The 20,941-nt window shown below is 41.4% G+C and overlaps 1 protein-coding gene across 1 annotated transcript in view; it reads left to right on the top strand.

The window, feature by feature from the left end:
* LOC109043989 (calcium/calmodulin-dependent protein kinase type 1) overlaps positions 1 to 20,941 on the top strand; it is a 241,963-nt gene that overhangs the window by 206,544 nt on the left and 14,478 nt on the right. Inside the window, 4 exon segments of the mRNA XM_019061422.2 lie at positions 5,619 to 5,678; positions 8,719 to 8,793; positions 19,982 to 20,018; positions 20,020 to 20,121. Coding sequence (XP_018916967.1) covers positions 5,619 to 5,678; positions 8,719 to 8,793; positions 19,982 to 20,018; positions 20,020 to 20,121 — 274 coding nt within the window.

Here is a 20,941-nt window from a genome sequence, read left to right on the forward strand (position 1 = left end):
GATTATCATCGATACTTTCCCATTTAAAGCTGTGGCACGGAATCGATTATTAAAGTGTTCATTACGAACACCCTGTTTATCGATCCTCTTCCATAGGTTTAAATGGCCGATCAATCGATGTATCGCAAAGCACGCGACGCCACTGGTTTCATTGTGGGGAGCGGGCGCGCAACATCAACATCTGCTCGTTTCTGGGCTACTCCACGGAATCACGGCGATGTTGCGGCGAAGTGGAGACGGTCATTCCGTCATCCGAGTTGAATTATTTATTGGTTCCGATGAGGATTAATGTATCGATGCATCTGGAGCATCGCGAGTCGCTCGTAAGTCGTAAAAGACAGCCGATCATTGAGAACCGCCGCACACTGGACCGAGTCGATAGGAGAAGTCGAACGAAGTCTGGAAACTTTGGTAGCTTATATTTTCGAAAATGCGAAACGCAAAAGTTTAAGAGTGGTTTCATTGGTTTTTTCGCAACATTCCGCTTCTGAAACGCCCTTTGGAATTGAATTTGTCACAAATTAAACGTGAAAGTTTGAAATTGTAGCCAAAATGGAGATGTTGCATGTGTGAGGAATTTGCGATTTGACAATTTATTATTTTGTAAAAGTTCGCGAGAAATACGATGGTGCCACTAGTTTTCTCTAAAATGAACTCCCAAGCTCAAAAAAAAAGCTCTCAAGATGAGGCCAAAATGGAGGGGATATCCCACGCTATCCTGAGAGTCCACCTCTACATCAAGACAAACTCTCCATGCAAAGATAGGGAGAATATATATTGACAGGGCTGCCACTTTATTTGGGGACTCCAAAACTAAAAACCCGGCATCCCTGTCAATGTGTTTGCTCCCTATCTTTGTATGGAGAGTTTGTCTTGATGTAGAGGTGGACTCTCAGGATAGCGTGGGATATATCCCCTCCATTTTGGCCTCATCTTGAGAGCTTTTTTTGAGCTTGGGAGTTGATTTCAGAGAAAACCAATAGCACCATCGTGTTTCTCGCGAACTTTTACGTAAGAATCAATCGTCAAATCGCAAATTCCTCCCACATGCAACATCTCCATTGTCGTGTCCGACCTGTTGTGTCAGTTCGTTCCACTGTGCGCCGTCGCCTAGTCGCTATAGTTATTCTGCTCCCTCAGTTATTTTCCTCGAAAGAGAAATCCCTCATACGCCGGAACCAATGATGTCTGTAATGGAAATTGCGGTGCGGTAAAGGGTAAAGAGGAAACCTAAAATTATGATATGAAGCTTCAAGAAATCTCCCAGAAACGTCAAGATGCTTTCCGGTCAGAATGTCTCCTAACTGTGACATCTGCGCGGAGAATTGCTTCTAAGCTGATGGCTCACGATCAAGCCGTGCCACCCATATATCAAGGTTAGGTGTTGTGATTGGCTTATTCGATGGCTTGGGCCAATCACAACATTTGACCTTGTTATATGTAGACTGTCTCTCGCGTGGCTGGAAAAATAATTTTCTTTCAAGTTGAAAGTTATACCTCCTTACATGTTTTTTATTTAACTACCGCGTTTTATTTATGAATTGAATTCCTTTTAAGAATGTGAAGATACCTCTTGAAGAATTTCTCTCACTCAAATTCGTTTTAATCGTGAAAAATAAATCTGAAAGCTCAGAACGGAAAGCTCCTCCTCCGAACTGTTTCACTCGATCCTTTATTCCCTAGTCTAGTCTCGTAGTCAGGGGCGGATCCAGCAATTTGGTAACAACAGATTCCCTTCATTTAAACCTATGTTAAATAATCGATTCTTGTCGGGGCACCTGACCCCTTTAAGAATCGATACATTTCCATAGGTTTAAATGAAGAAAAACAGTGTTGCCAATTTGCTGGACCCGCCAATGCTCGTAGTCATTAATTATTATGTTATAGTATACGTTGCTTACAGCTTCTCATGTTTGTGGTCCTTATTCTCATCAATTCTGTGTTTGTTTACAATTTTTCTTTCGTGTTTTTCTGTGTCACGTTATTCTTATGTTTGTTATTGTAGTGTTATGTCCAAGTTCTCACTATGTCTGCATCCACCCTCACTTTATGTTTTTCCGAATTTTTTGAATCCACTAACGGTGGCGTCGGTAGGAATTTGAACCCTTGGATTCAACCCAAAGCCATCATTTTTCTTCCTTTCATTTTCCCAAAAAACAAAGTAAAGTAACATAATACTTAATCATTTTATTATTTTAATCGGTGTACAATAAATGTAGTTTTAATCAATTAGCGTCAAGTCGATCCCAACTGCTGCATTTTCATTGGCCAGTATATGAAAAGGTCCTAACTTCTGTATTTTCTTTTTTCATATATATATTTTTTTTTAACAACAAGCAATCTTATTGAATTGGTTGTTTAAAAAAATCTTCATTGTATGCATCAAAATGTCAATCGATCCTGTCACAACATCTAATGGTCAAATTTCAAAATAAAATACTTCATTATTCAAAATCCAGCAAATATAAGTATAAGTATATATGTATTTTTCATATCTCTTCAAAATATAGCAGATTCTGTTCGAACGTGTTATATAACTCCAATCAAATCAGCACCAACCGAAAATATTTCGTAAAAGCTCATAATATTACAGACGGAAAATCCTGTACACTACGTTTAGCTTCAGCAGGGAGACACCCGTATAGTCCATACCTTTTCTAAAGAAGCTTTGAAAAATTCATTCAAACATGTCTCCAAAAGTTTTACCATAAAACGAGATCGCAATTGTGTTTAAAATGTGAAGAAAATCCCGAAAAACCTGTGCACAGAAATAGTTGAAAATTGCTCGTTCCCCACCAAATCGCTGCCCTTAGCCTTCTTAGTAGGTCAAGACCCCCCCCCCCCTACTTCCCCTTCTCCTCACGGTGCCACTGATTACTGCCGTGCTAAGGAAAAACACCGTATGAACATTCGAGAGTTGCCAAATTTCCTTCGATAGAAGAGTTATTTTGAAAGTAAGTTATGCATATTTGTACTAGAAATTTTCAGATATTTTAGTTTAAACTGCGAACAATGTTGCCTGAAAATTTGGAAGAAAAATATTCATATCTTTTCCAGTAAATTCGTATTTTATCAAAAGCAACTTGGCAACGCCTGAAGGCTCGTGCGGCGTTCTTCTTTAGCACGGCAGATTACTCCTGCGTGTTTTCGCTTGTGAGTTTTGTACAACCGTCTACCGGTGGCGTGGCGTGCTTTGCGATGTATCGATTGTTATGCCATTTAAACCTATGGAAAATTATCGATAAACAGGGTGTTCGCAGCGAACACCTTAATAATCGATTCTTTACCATAGGTTTAAATGGAATAACATTCGATACATCGCAATTCACGCCACGCCACTGGCCGTCTACCTTTCGTAATAATCCTAATAACAGATATGTTCCACTCATTAGCACGCGCTCAATTTCACAGTCCGATCGGAGGGCCGCTTCTGTCACCTCCGGTCAATATCTGTCAGAATCCATGACACCGTAATTATACCCCATAGAAGCGGCCCTCGCTCCTTGCTCCCTGTGTATAAGTTCACCAACGCGAGCGAAAAATATAGAGTAAGGGGAGGGGGGGGGAGGATAAAACAAATTTGCGAAAGTTTATAATAATTAACATTACCTTTCTAAAGCGAGCGGAAAAGAAATTTAGTCAAAGGATTATGGTGCGCAAACGCCGCAGGTAGAAGAACTTATGTCTAAATTGCTTCGTTCAAAATCTGCCGAACATATTCAAGGTGATTCGCCCCGGGTCCTTGGCGGGTCGAAATGGCGGCCAAATATCGCATCGATTTAAAGAACAAAATCGCGGCAGATTTTGAATTTAAAGCCTAGAGACTGACCGTCCCCCCTACAAATGAATCTGAAGAATGGCCACTAGACGAAGTGCGAATTTGAGCATTTTGATACATATTTCTCAATCAAATTTTCGCATAGATCACGATATGCCCAACAAAAATGACTGAAGAATTCAATCACTTTAATTCTTCGGGGTCCTTTAGCACCTACCTGAAAATCCCATGTTATTCCCGAAAAATTTGATTCAATAATCTTTGCAGTTATTAGCGTCTTTTTCTGCTCCCAAAAGTTATTATTAATGTTGTGAAGGTGTGAACATAGTTTTATTGAAGCAGCTTTATAGCTGTTCCGACTACTTTTGGGGAAAATTTGAGATCGTTGAAAGCTCAGGAAAAATACCCATGAACTTTTGAGTCGCACTCATATTTTCCGAGAACGGATATAAAAATCGACGGTAATTTTTGAATGAGCCACTTAACAGAGTCTGAATTTAAGCAATACGATGTGGATCTTCATCTCAAGCGAGTCTAATTGCCCTCTCATTGTCAGAATGAAGCCATACGTTTGCTAAATTCCTTAATTCTGTTTTTACTAAACTTTCATTCTCCTCATGATGCAAATTTATAACTTAAAATGTGCAAAACGAGAAAAAAGGCATACTTACATTACCTCGATTGTTAAATGGACTTAGTTTATCAGAAAGGAACCAACCTATATTCTCGAAAAAACTGAGTTAAAAATGTTTTTGAGTTCCACCAGCCGTATATTTTCTCCTGCCAAAAGCTGAAAGTCGAAAAACAGAAATTAGTCTGTGAAAAGAGTGGATAAAGTTTATTTTCCACATTATGCAGGAATAAAACTTCAAACCTCTTTTTCTCAGTTTCAACACAATGTGGGTTGGTTCCTTTCTGTTGAACTCGGTCCAAATAGGTATGCTGTAGTCTACCTGATTCGACGGGAGAAGGTTTTTCGTTTTCGATGAGCAGGACGGTTGAATTCACAAACTCAATAAACATAAATATTGCGTTCATAAGTTATTTCCTTAGATCTGCACTTAGAGACCGTTTGACACGCAGAACTGTAATTAGTATCATCATCATGTGACTCAATGGACCACTAGACAAGGTACGAATTTAAACATTCTGATACATGTTCCTTAACCAGAATTTCACGTAGAGCACGATTCGCGCAATGAAAACTAATGAAACAAACTCTAAACGAAGATATTAACGTCTTTATTTCACATTGGTTACGAGGAATTTGAACTGCCCGCTGACAAGAAACTCAAAGGTCTACGTGAGTCAAATCACGCACTGCAACGGTTTCAACAAGTCTCAATCGAGTAATTATTTTATTTCCCACCATGCATTGTTCAAACTAATAGCAATTTGCTACAGCTGAGCCAAAGCGTCAAGATTGAGGTCGCCAGATTTTTATATCGCAGAGACTATCATGATAACGTTTAGCGCACGATGTGAATCACGCAGAGCATTGAGTTTTCATGAGCGGGTGGTTTGAATTCACGCATCAAGAATCATTAAATATCTTTGGAAGGCGTTGATTTCAGTAATTTTTGCTGTGTGCGTCGTATTTTACGTAAAATTTTGGTTAAGAAAAACGTATCAGAATGCTGAAATTCGTACCTTGTCTAGTGGTCCATTCTCAAGTTCAGACCCGATCCAGTCGCCCGTTAAACGGTTTGGGGTGCCTCATATGACCCTCACTGATAGACGTGGATGAATGTGGGGATGTTTTTTTCTTCTTCCAAAAGTATGATATTGGAAGTCCTGCTTGTTGTAAAACGATTCTGACGATTGAAATGATTTCCCATAGGTTCAGTCATTGTGTGAACAACGCTGCTGACCCGTCTGCGACACCTGAACAGACGCCTTGGTGAGTCTCCATTCGAAACTTTTGGGCTACTAAATGGTGTTCACGGTTGCAGGCTCTCTTCTCATCAATCCATTCTCGCCTCCCCTCGCCCCCGTCCGTAGCATGTGCCTCCTAGAAAAACATACCCCCCGATTCAACCTTCCCCAAATTCCAGCCTTGAGAAGATCAATTACTTCGTCTGACCCCTTTTATCCAGAGTTGAATCAGAACAACTGAAAAGTACAATGTTCCAACTGTCGCCCCCATGAGAGTAACGGATCTCCGTTTGTTATGATAAAATGGGCATAATTTATTTATTTATCTATTTATTTATTTTCAATATTTTAAAGTAGTTGCTTTCCGAGCGTAGCCGCTCGCAGTAGAATAAATTGCCCCGCCTATTTATCCCCTTTTTGTAGTTAACTGTGAATGAGAATTGTTAGATTCTAGGACTTGTTTTCCCCCAGTAATTTGGATTTCCACTAGTGTACCTCCTAAAACTTATTATTTCTGAGTCGTCCAAAGTCACTTATATTTTTTCAACTCAAAGCATTTCTAGATAGAGTTTTTTGAGGCATTTGTGATTGTGTAGCTTTGTTTGCCCGTCGGGTATAAATATATCGCCTGTGCACGCATCTTGATATAGTCTCCTTTCCCCTCGGTTGAAGTCAGCATGCCAAGATTTTCACAAACACCCCACCTCCTATCCCGGGGTGGAACTCAATTTTGATATCCTGTCAAATTAATTTGAACGATTATTGGGAACCTGTCCTGATTAATTGCCTGTTTCTTACGCGGGATGTTCTTGTCTGATCTTTGTATGAAAATAACTTTTGGAGGTTTATTTTTCAAAGCGCCTTCTGGTTCAAATGCATGATGGTGGTGGTAGTGTCGTATGTGGTGATGGTATGTAGCAATGTAGCGCAGATATTGTTCCTAACGGAAACTTGGGTCTGGAGTGACACTTTAATCAGAGAATTGTTTTCCCAGTAAACTCTCAACCTGTTTAAGGAAATGAGGTTGTCAAGCCGAGAATTCCTAGCTTTGTAAATCGAGAATCTTTATCTCTCAAAAGCAAAGCGCAGCATTTTCTTTCAAGGGAATTTGAAATTAGGATTATAAAACTGTACTTGGTTCGTAGTTGGATACCTCAAATTTTAAGCATGCTTTGTCTTTTATGTTTTTAGGAATCGTACTGTATGATTTTGCCGCTTCCTCGTAATGCATTTACCTAGAAAGACCATTGTCGTTGTTGTTTTTCTTACCTATTATTTTCATTAGCAGTAAAATTGACGCGAAAGTTTCCTTTAAATTATCTACATTCCATGTTCTGATATAATGCTCTAAATATGAAAATCACGATTCCTACACGGTCCGACCGATCAAACAAAAAAAACCCGTATGTATGCTTATTGCTTAGTACTAGAATGGTATGAATTCTAAGTCACTCCCCCTCCTCCCTACGTCTCTCAAAGTAGAGATAAGCATTAAGTCAATGAAAGCATGACTTAAACATGTTCCTCGCTTAAATGCATTGGAACCATCGTTTTGAATCCAGTCGCGTTACATTTACTTTTTATAGGGAAGAAACAAATATTTCATAATATTAATCAATATGAGTTGTCGATTTTTCGCGGGTTTTCCCTCTTTATATTCCTTTTCAATGGCCCTCCTTATCAATTTCGTGTAGAAACATGTAACGATTGTTCCTCGCATCAAAAAGTATAGGTATTAGAGAAAGTTCCAAAAACACCATGAGAAAGCAATATAGGTCTTTCTGTCTTACACGGAGTTTGTCATGAAATAAGTGAGGAGTCTTAAATCCACTAAATTTTCTTTTAAGGAAGAAGATGAGGAAAAATGTTTATCAGAACTTGATATACTTGGCAAGCCTAAATGTTTTGTCACGATATGTAATTCGAAGACCTGCCGTTCTATGATTGTCAAAGCAAGTATAAGGAGGAAGCACCGAGGCATAAGAATTGAAAACATATGTCAACTAACATGGAATGAAGTTCGTTACCATCTAACCGGACGGCTCAGTACGATCGAAGTTGAAAGTCCATTCTCGAATTCGATCAAATTGCAAGAGAACTAACTCGACTCTTATTTTGAATCGAAAATACTGTCAATAACAACTATTATAGTTATATCTTCTCTTGTGAGAGAAAGAATGCCAATGGAGCTTTTAGCATTTATTTATGTTTTTTTTTGTCACCCCCCCCCCCCCAAAAAAAAGAAATGGGCCCGCCCTAATCTTTATCAGGCGATTTTTTATTATGTAAATCTTGACTTCTCTAAAGTTTTGAAACGTACCGTTGCACTGGATTTTAACACTCGAGAGAGGAGGGAAGTTTTGAGGAGTCGAGCACTGAGCCAGGGGACGCATAGAACTTTCACACAAAAAGCGCATGAAGTTGTTTTAGAAACCTTCGATTTTTTATGGCAAAATGAGGATGGGGCGAATTTTGAAGGAAGCGTCACTTTTATGGACTGCACCCGAACTTAATACATACCTTTCACATTTTTAGCATTCTCCCCCCCTTCCCCCCCCCCCAAATTTAAACCATGTGCTCAGCGAGCGTTCTACTATAGCCGCCTCAGTTTATTTTCGATAAATAGCTCCCGGGAAAAATGTTTTTTCTCGCGCGCTTTGGTAGTAAATTCTGCTTTGGTGCGCAGTGGCGAGGCGTGAATGATCGATTATCGATTTTTCCCCTTTGAAGCTATGGTAGAGAATCGATCATCAAGGTGTTCGTCGCGAACTTCCTGTTTATCGATCATTTTCCATAGATCTTAATGGCAGACCAATCGATGTATCGCAAAGCACGCCACGCCACTGCTTTGGTGTGCAGCCGGCTTTGATCACAGCTCCTCTCGGGAACATCTTTTCCGATTTGAATACCGCACAAAAGTAAGCTTTTGAAGGCTTGAATGTATTTCTACTCAATGAAGAAGCGGAAGCTCTGTAACTTGCCTTAGCATTAGTGCGTAGTCTTAATTTTTCTTTTTTTTTCATGAATGATTTGATTGAAGCATATCGACTTCGCGTCTGTTTCAGGTTAACGCATCCAAACATCGTGCAGCTGTTGGAAACCTTTGAAGACAAACACAAAGTATATCTAATTATGGAATTGTAAGTATAATTTTTCGAAATTTCGTTTTTTCCCCCTTTAAATCCAACAATCTTAAAGTTGCTGTAGGTCTTGAATGCGCCCAACACAGAATTGTATTTCGGTAGTTGAATCCTGTTGCTCGACCAATAATTATCAGAGCCCTTCAAACGCCGCATCGTATTTCTGTGCTCATAATTTAACTGACAGGGACCAGGGCAGGATTAAGGGGGTGGCCACATGGGCGCGGCCCATGGCGGCAAATCTATAGGGGGCGGCAAATTTTGCAATTTTTTTAAACGTAGGTATAAAAAAAATTCGGACTTAGAAAAAAAAATTACAAGCGAGAAAAGGCGACAAAATCTTTAATTTTCTGAGGGTATAGTAATTTCTACTTTTGTCGTCTTTCAGTGATACAAGAGACAGAACCTTCAATTAGTCGAGTTAAGAGAGGAACCAAACACGCAATTTGGCCTGGAACGGCGCGACTTACCGAGAGAGAAATGATGACGAGGACTTGAGATGAAAAGGAGAAGCCCTCGGCGCGGCGATCGGCATGTAACACATATTAGCGCCTACAAGACTGCATGCATACTTCGCGCATTGCATCAAACACAGTGCGGTCATCGCGGACAGCGTGAAACGGATAGCGCCTACAAGAATGCATGAATACCTCACGCATTGCAGCAAACACAGTGCGATCAGCGTGAGACACATAGCGCCTACAAGACTGCGTGAATACTTCAGGCATTGCGTAAAACATAGTGCGATCTTCGAGGTGCGGTGGCGGAAGTTAAAATCATTAATCCACATTTGTGTTTGTTCTTTTATAATTTTTTCGTTCATTTCTTATGAATGGAAGGCCTTGTCCACACAGAGATAGGCTTACGAAACTTAACTTTCGCGCAAAGTTCCGTGAACTTTTGCCAGTAGTGTTGACAGGGCTTTCCCAAAAAATGTGTTCAACACCAGTGAATGCATCTTATATGCACCTTTCCCCTGCTGGCACGTTCATTTGATGGTTTTCATTGATGTTTCAAAACGAATGTGAAGGGGGCGGCAAAATACTAGCGGCCCATGGGCGGCAAGTAGGTAAATCCGGCCCTGACAGGGACATCACCCTTCCAAAAACCGCGTCAATTTGACGTCAATCACCGCGGTGGTGAGTATACTCCTATTCTGCCGCGCTAAGGAAGAACGCCGCATGAACATTCGAGACTTGTCACATTTCCCTCGATGAAATGTTTATTTTTAAAAAAAAGCTAAGAATATTTTCTCTTGAAATGTTCAGGAACTTTGGGTGAAATCGCGAGTAAAATTATCCGAAAAATTGGAAGAAAAATATTTACTTTTCCCGAATATTCTGATTTACCAAAGGAAATTTAACAGTGCTTGAAGGCTCATACGGCGTTTTTCCTTAGCACGGCAGTATTGTCCCATTCATAGTAAACAAATCGACCCGTGTCGCAGAGTTTCATGGATCCCAGGTAGCAGAAGGAACCATTTATGCAGTAGTTATGATCGAGCGAGGTGGATGACGTCACACGTCATTTCAGAAGAGAACTTCCGGATCTGATCATTTTTGGCTGATCTAAAGTCTCAACGACAAAAACACGATTTTGTCATTAGTGCAACTGACCCATTGCACCATTTACTTTAAAAGTGGAGCCACTGAAGTATGCGCTCGAGGCTCTATGGTGCGAAGAAGTGTTCAGGTGCATGGGCCGTCCGTAAATCACGTTCGGGTCCTAGGGGGTTGGGGGGTGTAAGTTCTCGTAACGGATGCGTGCGACGAAAGTGCGATACTGCACGACGTTACTTTTCGAATTTTCGATGTTCTGTCAAAACGTCGTTCAAAAATGCCGATTTTACGTTGATGAAGGTAGGGGTTCGCTTAGTGAGACGTAATTTTTTAGGGGAATGCCTACCTTTTAGACCTCATTGAAAGTTGCGTAACGCGGGGTCAGGGATCCACGTCTCCAAATTTTGACGTGATTCTTAGACAACCCTTATCGACGAGAGCCACATCGCCGTGCTAAGGAAGAACGCCGTATGAGCATTCGAGAGTTGCCAAATTTCCCTCGATAAAATGTTTATTTTTAAGGAAAGTTATGACTGTTTTTCTTCGAAATTTTCATAAGTTTTAGATCAAATCACAACCAAAATTATCCGAGAAATCGGTAGAAAAATATTAAAAATGTACCTGAATATTAGTTCTTTGCCAAAATTTGGCAATCAAACAAAAAAAACCCGTATGTATGCTTATTGCTTAGTACTAGAATGGTATGAATTCTAAGTCACTCCCCCTCCTCCCTACGTCTCTCAAAGTAGAGATAAGCATTAAGTCAATGAAAGCATGACTTAAACATGTTCCTCGCTTAAATGCATTGGAACCATCGTTTTGAATCCAGTCGCGTTACATTTACTTTTTATAGGGAAGAAACAAATATTTCATAATATTAATCAATATGAGTTGTCGATTTTTCGCGGGTTTTCCCTCTTTATATTCCTTTTCAATGGCCCTCCTTATCAATTTCGTGTAGAAACATGTAACGATTGTTCCTCGCATCAAAAAGTATAGGTATTAGAGAAAGTTCCAAAAACACCATGAGAAAGCAATATAGGTCTTTCTGTCTTACACGGAGTTTGTCATGAAATAAGTGAGGAGTCTTAAATCCACTAAATTTTCTTTTAAGGAAGAAGATGAGGAAAAATGTTTATCAGAACTTGATACGTGACTTGACTTGACTTTATAGGCAAGCCTAAATGTTTTGTCACGATATGTAATTCGAAGACCTGCCGTTCTATGATTGTCAAAGCAAGTATAAGGAGGAAGCACCGAGGCATAAGAATTGAAAACATATGTCAACTAACATGGAATGAAGTTCGTTACCATCTAACCGGACGGCTCAGTACGATCGAAGTTGAAAGTCCATTCTCGAATTCGATCAAATTGCAAGAGAACTAACTCGACTCTTATTTTGAATCGAAAATACTGTCAATAACAACTATTATAGTTATATCTTCTCTTGTGAGAGAAAGAATGCCAATGGAGCTTTTAGCATTTATTTATGTTTTTTTTGTCACCCCCCCCCCCCCAAAAAAAAAGAAATGGGCCCGCCCTAATCTTTATCAGGCGATTTTTTATTATGTAAATCTTGACTTCTCTAAAGTTTTGAAACGTACCGTTGCACTGGATTTTAACACTCGAGAGAGGAGGGAAGTTTTGAGGAGTCGAGCACTGAGCCAGGGGACGCATAGAACTTTCACACAAAAAGCGCATGAAGTTGTTTTAGAAACCTTCGATTTTTTATGGCAAAATGAGGATGGGGCGAATTTTGAAGGAAGCGTCACTTTTATGGACTGCACCCGAACTTAATACATACCTTTCACATTTTTAGCATTCTCCCCCCCTTCCCCCCCCCCCCAAATTTAAACCATGTGCTCAGCGAGCGTTCTACTATAGCCGCCTCAGTTTATTTTCGATAAATAGCTCCCGGGAAAAATGTTTTTTCTCGCGCGCTTTGGTAGTAAATTCTGCTTTGGTGCGCAGTGGCGAGGCGTGAATGATCGATTATCGATTTTTCCCCTTTGAAGCTATGGTAGAGAATCGATCATCAAGGTGTTCGTCGCGAACTTCCTGTTTATCGATCATTTTCCATAGATCTTAATGGCAGACCAATCGATGTATCGCAAAGCACGCCACGCCACTGCTTTGGTGTGCAGCCGGCTTTGATCACAGCTCCTCTCGGGAACATCTTTTCCGATTTGAATACCGCACAAAAGTAAGCTTTTGAAGGCTTGAATGTATTTCTACTCAATGAAGAAGCGGAAGCTCTGTAACTTGCCTTAGCATTAGTGCGTAGTCTTAATTTTTCTTTTTTTTTCATGAATGATTTGATTGAAGCATATCGACTTCGCGTCTGTTTCAGGTTAACGCATCCAAACATCGTGCAGCTGTTGGAAACCTTTGAAGACAAACACAAAGTATATCTAATTATGGAATTGTAAGTATAATTTTTCGAAATTTCGTTTTTTCCCCCTTTAAATCCAACAATCTTAAAGTTGCTGTAGGTCTTGAATGCGCCCAACACAGAATTGTATTTCGGTAGTTGAATCCTGTTGCTCGACCAATAATTATCAGAGCCCTTCAAACGCCGCATCGTATTTCTGTGCTCATAATTTAACTGACAGGGACCAGGGCAGGATTAAGGGGGTGGCCACATGGGCGCGGCCCATGGCGGCAAATCTATAGGGGGCGGCAAATTTTGCAATTTTTTTAAACGTAGGTATAAAAAAAATTCGGACTTAGAAAAAAAAATTACAAGCGAGAAAAGGCGACAAAATCTTTAATTTTCTGAGGGTATAGTAATTTCTACTTTTGTCGTCTTTCAGTGATACAAGAGACAGAACCTTCAATTAGTCGAGTTAAGAGAGGAACCAAACACGCAATTTGGCCTGGAACGGCGCGACTTACCGAGAGAGAAATGATGACGAGGACTTGAGATGAAAAGGAGAAGCCCTCGGCGCGGCGATCGGCATGTAACACATATTAGCGCCTACAAGACTGCATGCATACTTCGCGCATTGCATCAAACACAGTGCGGTCATCGCGGACAGCGTGAAACGGATAGCGCCTACAAGAATGCATGAATACCTCACGCATTGCAGCAAACACAGTGCGATCAGCGTGAGACACATAGCGCCTACAAGACTGCGTGAATACTTCAGGCATTGCGTAAAACATAGTGCGATCTTCGAGGTGCGGTGGCGGAAGTTAAAATCATTAATCCACATTTGTGTTTGTTCTTTTATAATTTTTTCGTTCATTTCTTATGAATGGAAGGCCTTGTCCACACAGAGATAGGCTTACGAAACTTAACTTTCGCGCAAAGTTCCGTGAACTTTTGCCAGTAGTGTTGACAGGGCTTTCCCAAAAAATGTGTTCAACACCAGTGAATGCATCTTATATGCACCTTTCCCCTGCTGGCACGTTCATTTGATGGTTTTCATTGATGTTTCAAAACGAATGTGAAGGGGGCGGCAAAATACTAGCGGCCCATGGGCGGCAAGTAGGTAAATCCGGCCCTGACAGGGACATCACCCTTCCAAAAACCGCGTCAATTTGACGTCAATCACCGCGGTGGTGAGTATACTCCTATTCTGCCGCGCTAAGGAAGAACGCCGCATGAACATTCGAGACTTGTCACATTTCCCTCGATGAAATGTTTATTTTTAAAAAAAAGCTAAGAATATTTTCTCTTGAAATGTTCAGGAACTTTGGGTGAAATCGCGAGTAAAATTATCCGAAAAATTGGAAGAAAAATATTTACTTTTCCCGAATATTCTGATTTACCAAAGGAAATTTAACAGTGCTTGAAGGCTCATACGGCGTTTTTCCTTAGCACGGCAGTATTGTCCCATTCCATAGTAAACAAATCGACCCGTGTCGCAGAGTTTCATGGATCCCAGGTAGCAGAAGGAACCATTTATGCAGTAGTTATGATCGAGCGAGGTGGATGACGTCACACGTCATTTCAGAAGAGAACTTCCGGATCTGATCATTTTTGGCTGATCTAAAGTCTCAACGACAAAAACACGATTTTGTCATTAGTGCAACTGACCCATTGCACCATTTACTTTAAAAGTGGAGCCACTGAAGTATGCGCTCGAGGCTCTATGGTGCGAAGAAGTGTTCAGGTGCATGGGCCGTCCGTAAATCACGTTCGGGTCCTAGGGGGTTGGGGGGTGTAAGTTCTCGTAACGGATGCGTGCGACGAAAGTGCGATACTGCACGACGTTACTTTTCGAATTTTCGATGTTCTGTCAAAACGTCGTTCAAAAATGCCGATTTTACGTTGATGAAGGTAGGGGTTCGCTTAGTGAGACGTAATTTTTTAGGGGAATGCCTACCTTTTAGACCTCATTGAAAGTTGCGTAACGCGGGGTCAGGGATCCACGTCTCCAAATTTTGACGTGATTCTTAGACAACCCTTATCGACGAGAGCCACATCGCCGTGCTAAGGAAGAACGCCGTATGAGCATTCGAGAGTTGCCAAATTTCCCTCGATAAAATGTTTATTTTTAAGGAAAGTTATGACTGTTTTTCTTCGAAATTTTCATAAGTTTTAGATCAAATCACAACCAAAATTATCCGAGAAATCGGTAGAAAAATATTAAAAAATGTACCTGAATATTAGTTCTTTGCCAGGGGAAATTTGGCAACGCCTAAAGGCTCATATGGGGTTTTTCTTTAGCACAGCAGCACACTGCCGCGCTTAGTAAAAACGCCGTATGAGTCTTCAGACGTTGCCAAGTTTCCTTCGATAAAAACTAAATTTACTGGGAACATTGTGAATATTATTTTCCAAAATTGTCATACAATTTTGTGCGCAATTAAGTTTTGAGTATCTAAAAATTTCAAGGAAAAATTTGCATGAATGTTGTCTAAAATACACGTTTTATCAAACGAAATTTGGCAACTCTCGAATGTTCATACGGCGTTCTTCCTTAGCACGGCAGCACAGGTCCCCGGTACGGAGCGACTTGCGCGCGAAACGAGACGGAGGTAGGTACCCAGTAGACGGCGGTTACAGGAGTCGGTCGGTGGGAGGTCCTCAGCCCAAGCCGTAAGCTCCACGTTTGCGGGGGGGGGGGGGGCGACTAGGCGAGGTGGGAGGGGAGGGGGCAAGCGGTGTGGATGCTCAGAGGTTGAGGTTAATCGATTGATTTTGTCGTGTCGTGCGCGGATCCACTCCGGCATCCAGCCTGATCCAATGCGGAGCCAATCTGATTGTAATTAAATTACACGAGTTGTTCAGAGCCCTGATTTGCCCCAAAGCCCCCCGGCCCCCCACAAAGCTGCAACCGCTCGCCAGTCCCTGTTGCCGCTTGTGGGAGCTCGCGCAGTCGTCCGAGTGTCCACTACCGCACGCACCGGGGCTCCGGCTCACGCTGAGAATCCTCGGCCGCCTGTGAACGTAAATGGCACTTACTGCCAGTCATGTCAGTAGATCAATTGAATCACATCTTCTAGCGGAGAGCCCGTATTTCTGACTGATCCCTGAAACCACCTGTCAGCATAGACCATACACGGAGCAAAAAACCTCGTGCGTGGAACCCGAAGTTTAGGTCGTATGGATCTCCGAAGTTTTCGGATTGAGCATCTGAACACTTTAGGTCTAGCTGTCAAGGTTCGGATCACACATCTGAAACTTCAGTTCTTACTTCTGAAGTACTTCAGATGTGAGAACCGAAGTACTTCAGATGTAAGAACTGAAGTTTCAGATGTGTGATCCAAATCTCAGCAGCTGGACCTGAAGTGTTCAGATGCTCAATCCGAAAACTTCAGAGATCCGTATGACCTAAACTTCGGGTTCCACGCACGAAGTTTTTTTCTCCGTGTAGACGGATCTAGACACTTCGAACGGGGGAGGGCGGGAGGTGGTGGTGGTTAACTCCGGGGGTTCCCCGGAAAAGCTTCGAAATTTTAAAGCCATCTCAAATGCAGCTTAAATCAATTTCGTCATGAATAATTACCAAATATCAGCGTCCTCCCCTCTGTTTTCCTCCGCTCCTTCCATCTTTCTTTCTTTTCTTTTCTTTTTCCTTTCTTTTCGAGCGTACGCCCTTACTCCCCCTCCCCCCCGTGTTTCTTTTGGAAAATTTCTCGAGGTACACGACGGTGCCCTTTGGTTTGGATTTTAATGCTCAAAAAAGCTCTCGAAGTCCAGGCTCTAGTGGAGGGGAGCCCCAACGGGGTGCCGAAAGTCCACCTCTACATCTAGTCAATCTCTCCATGAACAGACAATATTTTAGCAGTTTCCAGCCTTGAGGTCATCGAGCAAAGCAACCTTGCTAATGTATTTGCTCCCTATCCGTGCATGGAGAGTTTGAGTGGATATAGAGGTGAACTCTAAGTGTAAAGTGGGGAAACCTTTCTATTACGATCTCAACATTAAGAGCTTTTTTGAGGTACAATTTGCTTCCAGAGAACACCTGGAGCGACATAGCGTTCCTTGAAAAATTTTATCAAGAAATGTTGCAAGAGTCGCAAATCTCTGACGCATGCAAGAGCTCTTTAAAAATGTTTACAGCAGTGGCCCGCTCTCCAACCAGTTCGCCTTCAAAACTCGAGCAGGCAATTCGAGCGGCTTGGGAGCAGTAATAGTTGCTTGCTGACAGTATGGCGGAATTAGTATTAATCAATGTAGTGATGGTGGAAGACGCAGCCATGATGATTATCATACGACACGTATCCTTCAAATCTTGTATTTGACCGAATAGGCACCAAGATGAAACGAGAACCATTCAGATGAGCTAGATAAATAGCCCATCAATAAGTAAGACAGTTTAGTTTGCCTACAGGCGTTGATAGTAGATACATTGTTAAGAGTCGATCAACTGCGCAGGAATAGCGGCGAATGTATGAGAAAAGATTGCAAGAATTGCACTTTCGTAAAAATTAATGCGTTTCCACGGGAAAATGGGCGGAAATAAACGTGATTTTAAGGAATGTCACGCAACAAGGGAATGCAATAATTTCGTCAGTATTTTTTTTAAAGAGTGCTAGTCCATGTGCCAAAAAAGCGGAGATCAAAATTAAAATCGACTAACTGAATAAAAAAGAGGTACTAAAATTTAACACGAATTTTCCTCCCTACACACTTCTAGGATTTCCTTTTTGCAATCCTCGATGTCATCAGTTCATTTTACGTACCTTATGAAAGTATGTATATACCTGGTAAGTCTTGTGGACACCCCCCCCCCCCTCTTTTGGTTTGGAACTTGCTTTTCGGATCAGTGCCCTCTTCGCTTACGGCACTTCCCGATCAATCTAAACTTTCAAACTTAAAAAAAAAGTTCCCGATGGCGTTCAAGAGCACTCGTTTTAAAATTAATAAAATGTTTAAGAATTACTCATGTATTACGGACCGCACTATTTACGCCCTTTTAATCTGTTTCCGACCTCATACCCAACCCTTGGTCCATCCCTCATAAGTAAGCAAAAAATACCAACGTATCCAGGACCGGATTTACCTACTTGCCGCCCATGGGCCGCCTGTATTTTGCCGCCCCTTCTCATTCGTTTTGAAACATCGATACAAACCATCAAGTGAACGTGCCGGAAGAGGAGGGGTGTATAAGACGCGTTTATACTCGTGTTGGGCACATTACTTGTGAAAGTGCTGTCAACACTAGCCAAAGTTCACGAACTTTGCGCGAAAATTAAGTTCCGTTAACCTATCTTTGTGTGGACGAGGCCTTTCATTTGTAAGAAAAGAACAAAAAAATTATGAAGGCATACACATGAATGTGATTTAATGATTTTAATTTCCGCCACCGCGCCAACTGCACTGTGTGTGGCGCAATGCGTGAAGTATCCCCACAGTCTTCTTGGCGCTATGCGTTTCACGCCGACTGCTGCTGACCACACTGTTTTTGACGCAATGCGTGAAGTATTCATGCAGTCTTGTAGGGTAGGTGAGGGTAAGAGTACGCATTTTCTGGTTTTTCCCGTATTTTCGTGACCGAATCGACTTTTAAGGCGGGAGAAGTGGTCAGGCACCTACTGCAAGCCCTCGCGCACAAATGCCCTGCGTTGTCCGAATTTAGAAATCAAATCCATGGCCGTGACGAATTTTTTAGAAAAATTTGAAAATGCGTACTTTTGCCCCATTTAATGGGGCAAAAGTACGCAGGTGAAATTTTTCTTTTAAAAACATCTCCTGGGCTCCAAATTGCTTTTAAATCCCGGGAAACAACTGAAACTGGTCTCAAAGGGTGCCAATAGTGCCTAACCACTTTTATTGTGAAAAAAAAAAATAATGTGAAAAAAAAAATAATTCAGTCTCCACAAGTTCCCAAAAAATTTTCGAGGTCAATTTTTTTAAACAGGAAAATAAAAAAAATTAATTGCCCAAATTGAACAAAGGAACATAAAAATTTATTAAGATACTTTTTAAGTTGCCTATATCTTCTATTTTGAAGTTCCTATACCCCCCTCCCCCACTACACCCCACTTTCGGGCGCGTACTTTTGCCCCATTCTAGCTGCGTACTCTTGCCCCATTTGTAAACATTGGACAACATAAACTAAAACTTTGAGCCCAAGGCGCTAGGTGTGAAAACAACCACGGATTATTAAAGCAACACTATAACACTTTGATACAGTGCCTGCCAGATTTTCTCCATCAACTATTTTACTCACAACAGACAATACAAATACTAAAAAAATCGATCTTTTTCGCATGAAAAGTGAACTTGCCTCATAATTCCGTCAAAACACATCCACTTCGCACAAAACTTCGTCAACAAGTGAAACTCAATGTTGCCAACAACCTGCCAACACCTGGTGCCATCATAAATTCAAACATAGCGCGCGAAAAAAGTGTGGTGCGGTGCGTACTTTTACCCCGTGCGTACTCTTACCCCCGCCTACCCTAGGCACTGTGAGTTTCACGCCAACCGCTGCTGACCGCACTACGTTTGACGCAATGTGTGAAGTATTCATGGAGTCTTGTAGGTGCTAATATGTGTTTTATGCTAACCGGCGCGGCGCGCCGAGGGCTTCTCCTTTTCATCTCAAGTCCTCGTCATCATTGCGCTCTGCGCCGCGCCGCTCCAGACCAAATTGCGTGTTTGGTTTCTCTCTCAACTAGACTAACAAAAGGCGCTATCTCTTGTATCACCGAAAGACGAGCAAATAAAAAATTAATTTTACCTTCACTCTCAGGAAATAAGCGAGATTTGGTCGCCTTTTCTAGTTTGTAATTTTCTTTTCTGAATCTGATTTTTTATATACCTACATTTGAAAAAATTACAACATTTGCCGCCCCTAAATTAGCCGCCACGGGCCGCGGCCCATGTGATCACCCCCTGAATCCGGCCCTGAATGTATCATCGAGTTGAATCTCGTCTTATCCACTATTCACCCATTTTTACACTAAATTGAACGAAGAAAACTTTTTTTCCCCCCCGCCTTAAAAAAAAGTCGTCATTTTTTAACGCATGCCATTTTCTAACGCTTCCCCACGCAATGGAATCTGCCAAAAACTCTCAACTCTCCTTTTCGTATTGCGTCACGCAATACCTAAAGACTACTTAGCATTTCCTTGCTTTTTTTCTCCTTCTTTCCACTGAAAGAAGATGTAGTCCGCACCCCTTGGGCAACGCAAAACAAATAAAACCAATGTTTATTCTTGTTTTTTAGAGTAACGGGAGGTGAGCTCTTCGACCGGATAGTGGAAAAAGGGGAGCTACACGGAAAAAGACGCCTCAGACCTCATACGACAGGTTTTGGAAGCGGTCGATTATATGCACGAACAAGGCGTTGTACATAGAGATCTCAAGGTAAAGTATTTCAACGTGTTCCTATTTTCTCGACGATCTCCATCGCCTTATACTGCCGTGCTAAGGAAAAACACTGTATGAGCCTTTAGGCGTTGCCAAATTTTCTTTAATAAATCACGAATTTCTGGATAAATTTGTAAACATTTTTCCTCCAATTTTTCAAATCATTTTGTTCGCAATTTCACCTAAATTTCCTGAAAATTCCAAGGAAAAATATTCATAGCTTTCCGCAAAAATAAACATTCTATCGACGGAAATTTGGCAACTCTCGAAAGTTCATACGGCGTTCTTCCTTAACACGGCAGCATACGCCCGACCAGTGGCGTGGCGTGCTTTGCGATGTATCGATTGATCTGTCATCTAAACCTATGGAAAAAGATCGATAAACATGGTGTTCGCTACGAACTTCTTCATAATCGATTCTTTGTCATAGCTTCAAATGGGGGATTATCGATAATAATCGATCATTCACGCTTCGCCACTACCTACGGTCCGAATAACGATTGAGCAATCGAGAGTTGGGCACAGGGACGTCACGTCATCGACTGACAACCCTCTAAATCCTCCTCGCCTTACACAAAAGAATAAATTGCTCTTGTCTTGGAGACCAAGCTATGTGATACGACAATTTCGACTCCCAAGTAACTCGGATTGCATAAGCATCCCAATGAAGGAATAGAGAATTTGCAGGTGTCTGAAAGATTAATTTCGTGTTTAAGTGGAAACTGCTGAGTGAACTGGACACGAAGACACCCTTTGTTCGTGAATTGAACGATTATTGGAGAAGATATGACAAAATCTGTTATATGATCTAATCTGC

This window comes from Bemisia tabaci, chromosome 6 (assembly GCF_918797505.1).
Source record: "Bemisia tabaci chromosome 6, PGI_BMITA_v3".
Taxonomy (NCBI): domain Eukaryota; kingdom Metazoa; phylum Arthropoda; class Insecta; order Hemiptera; family Aleyrodidae; genus Bemisia; species Bemisia tabaci.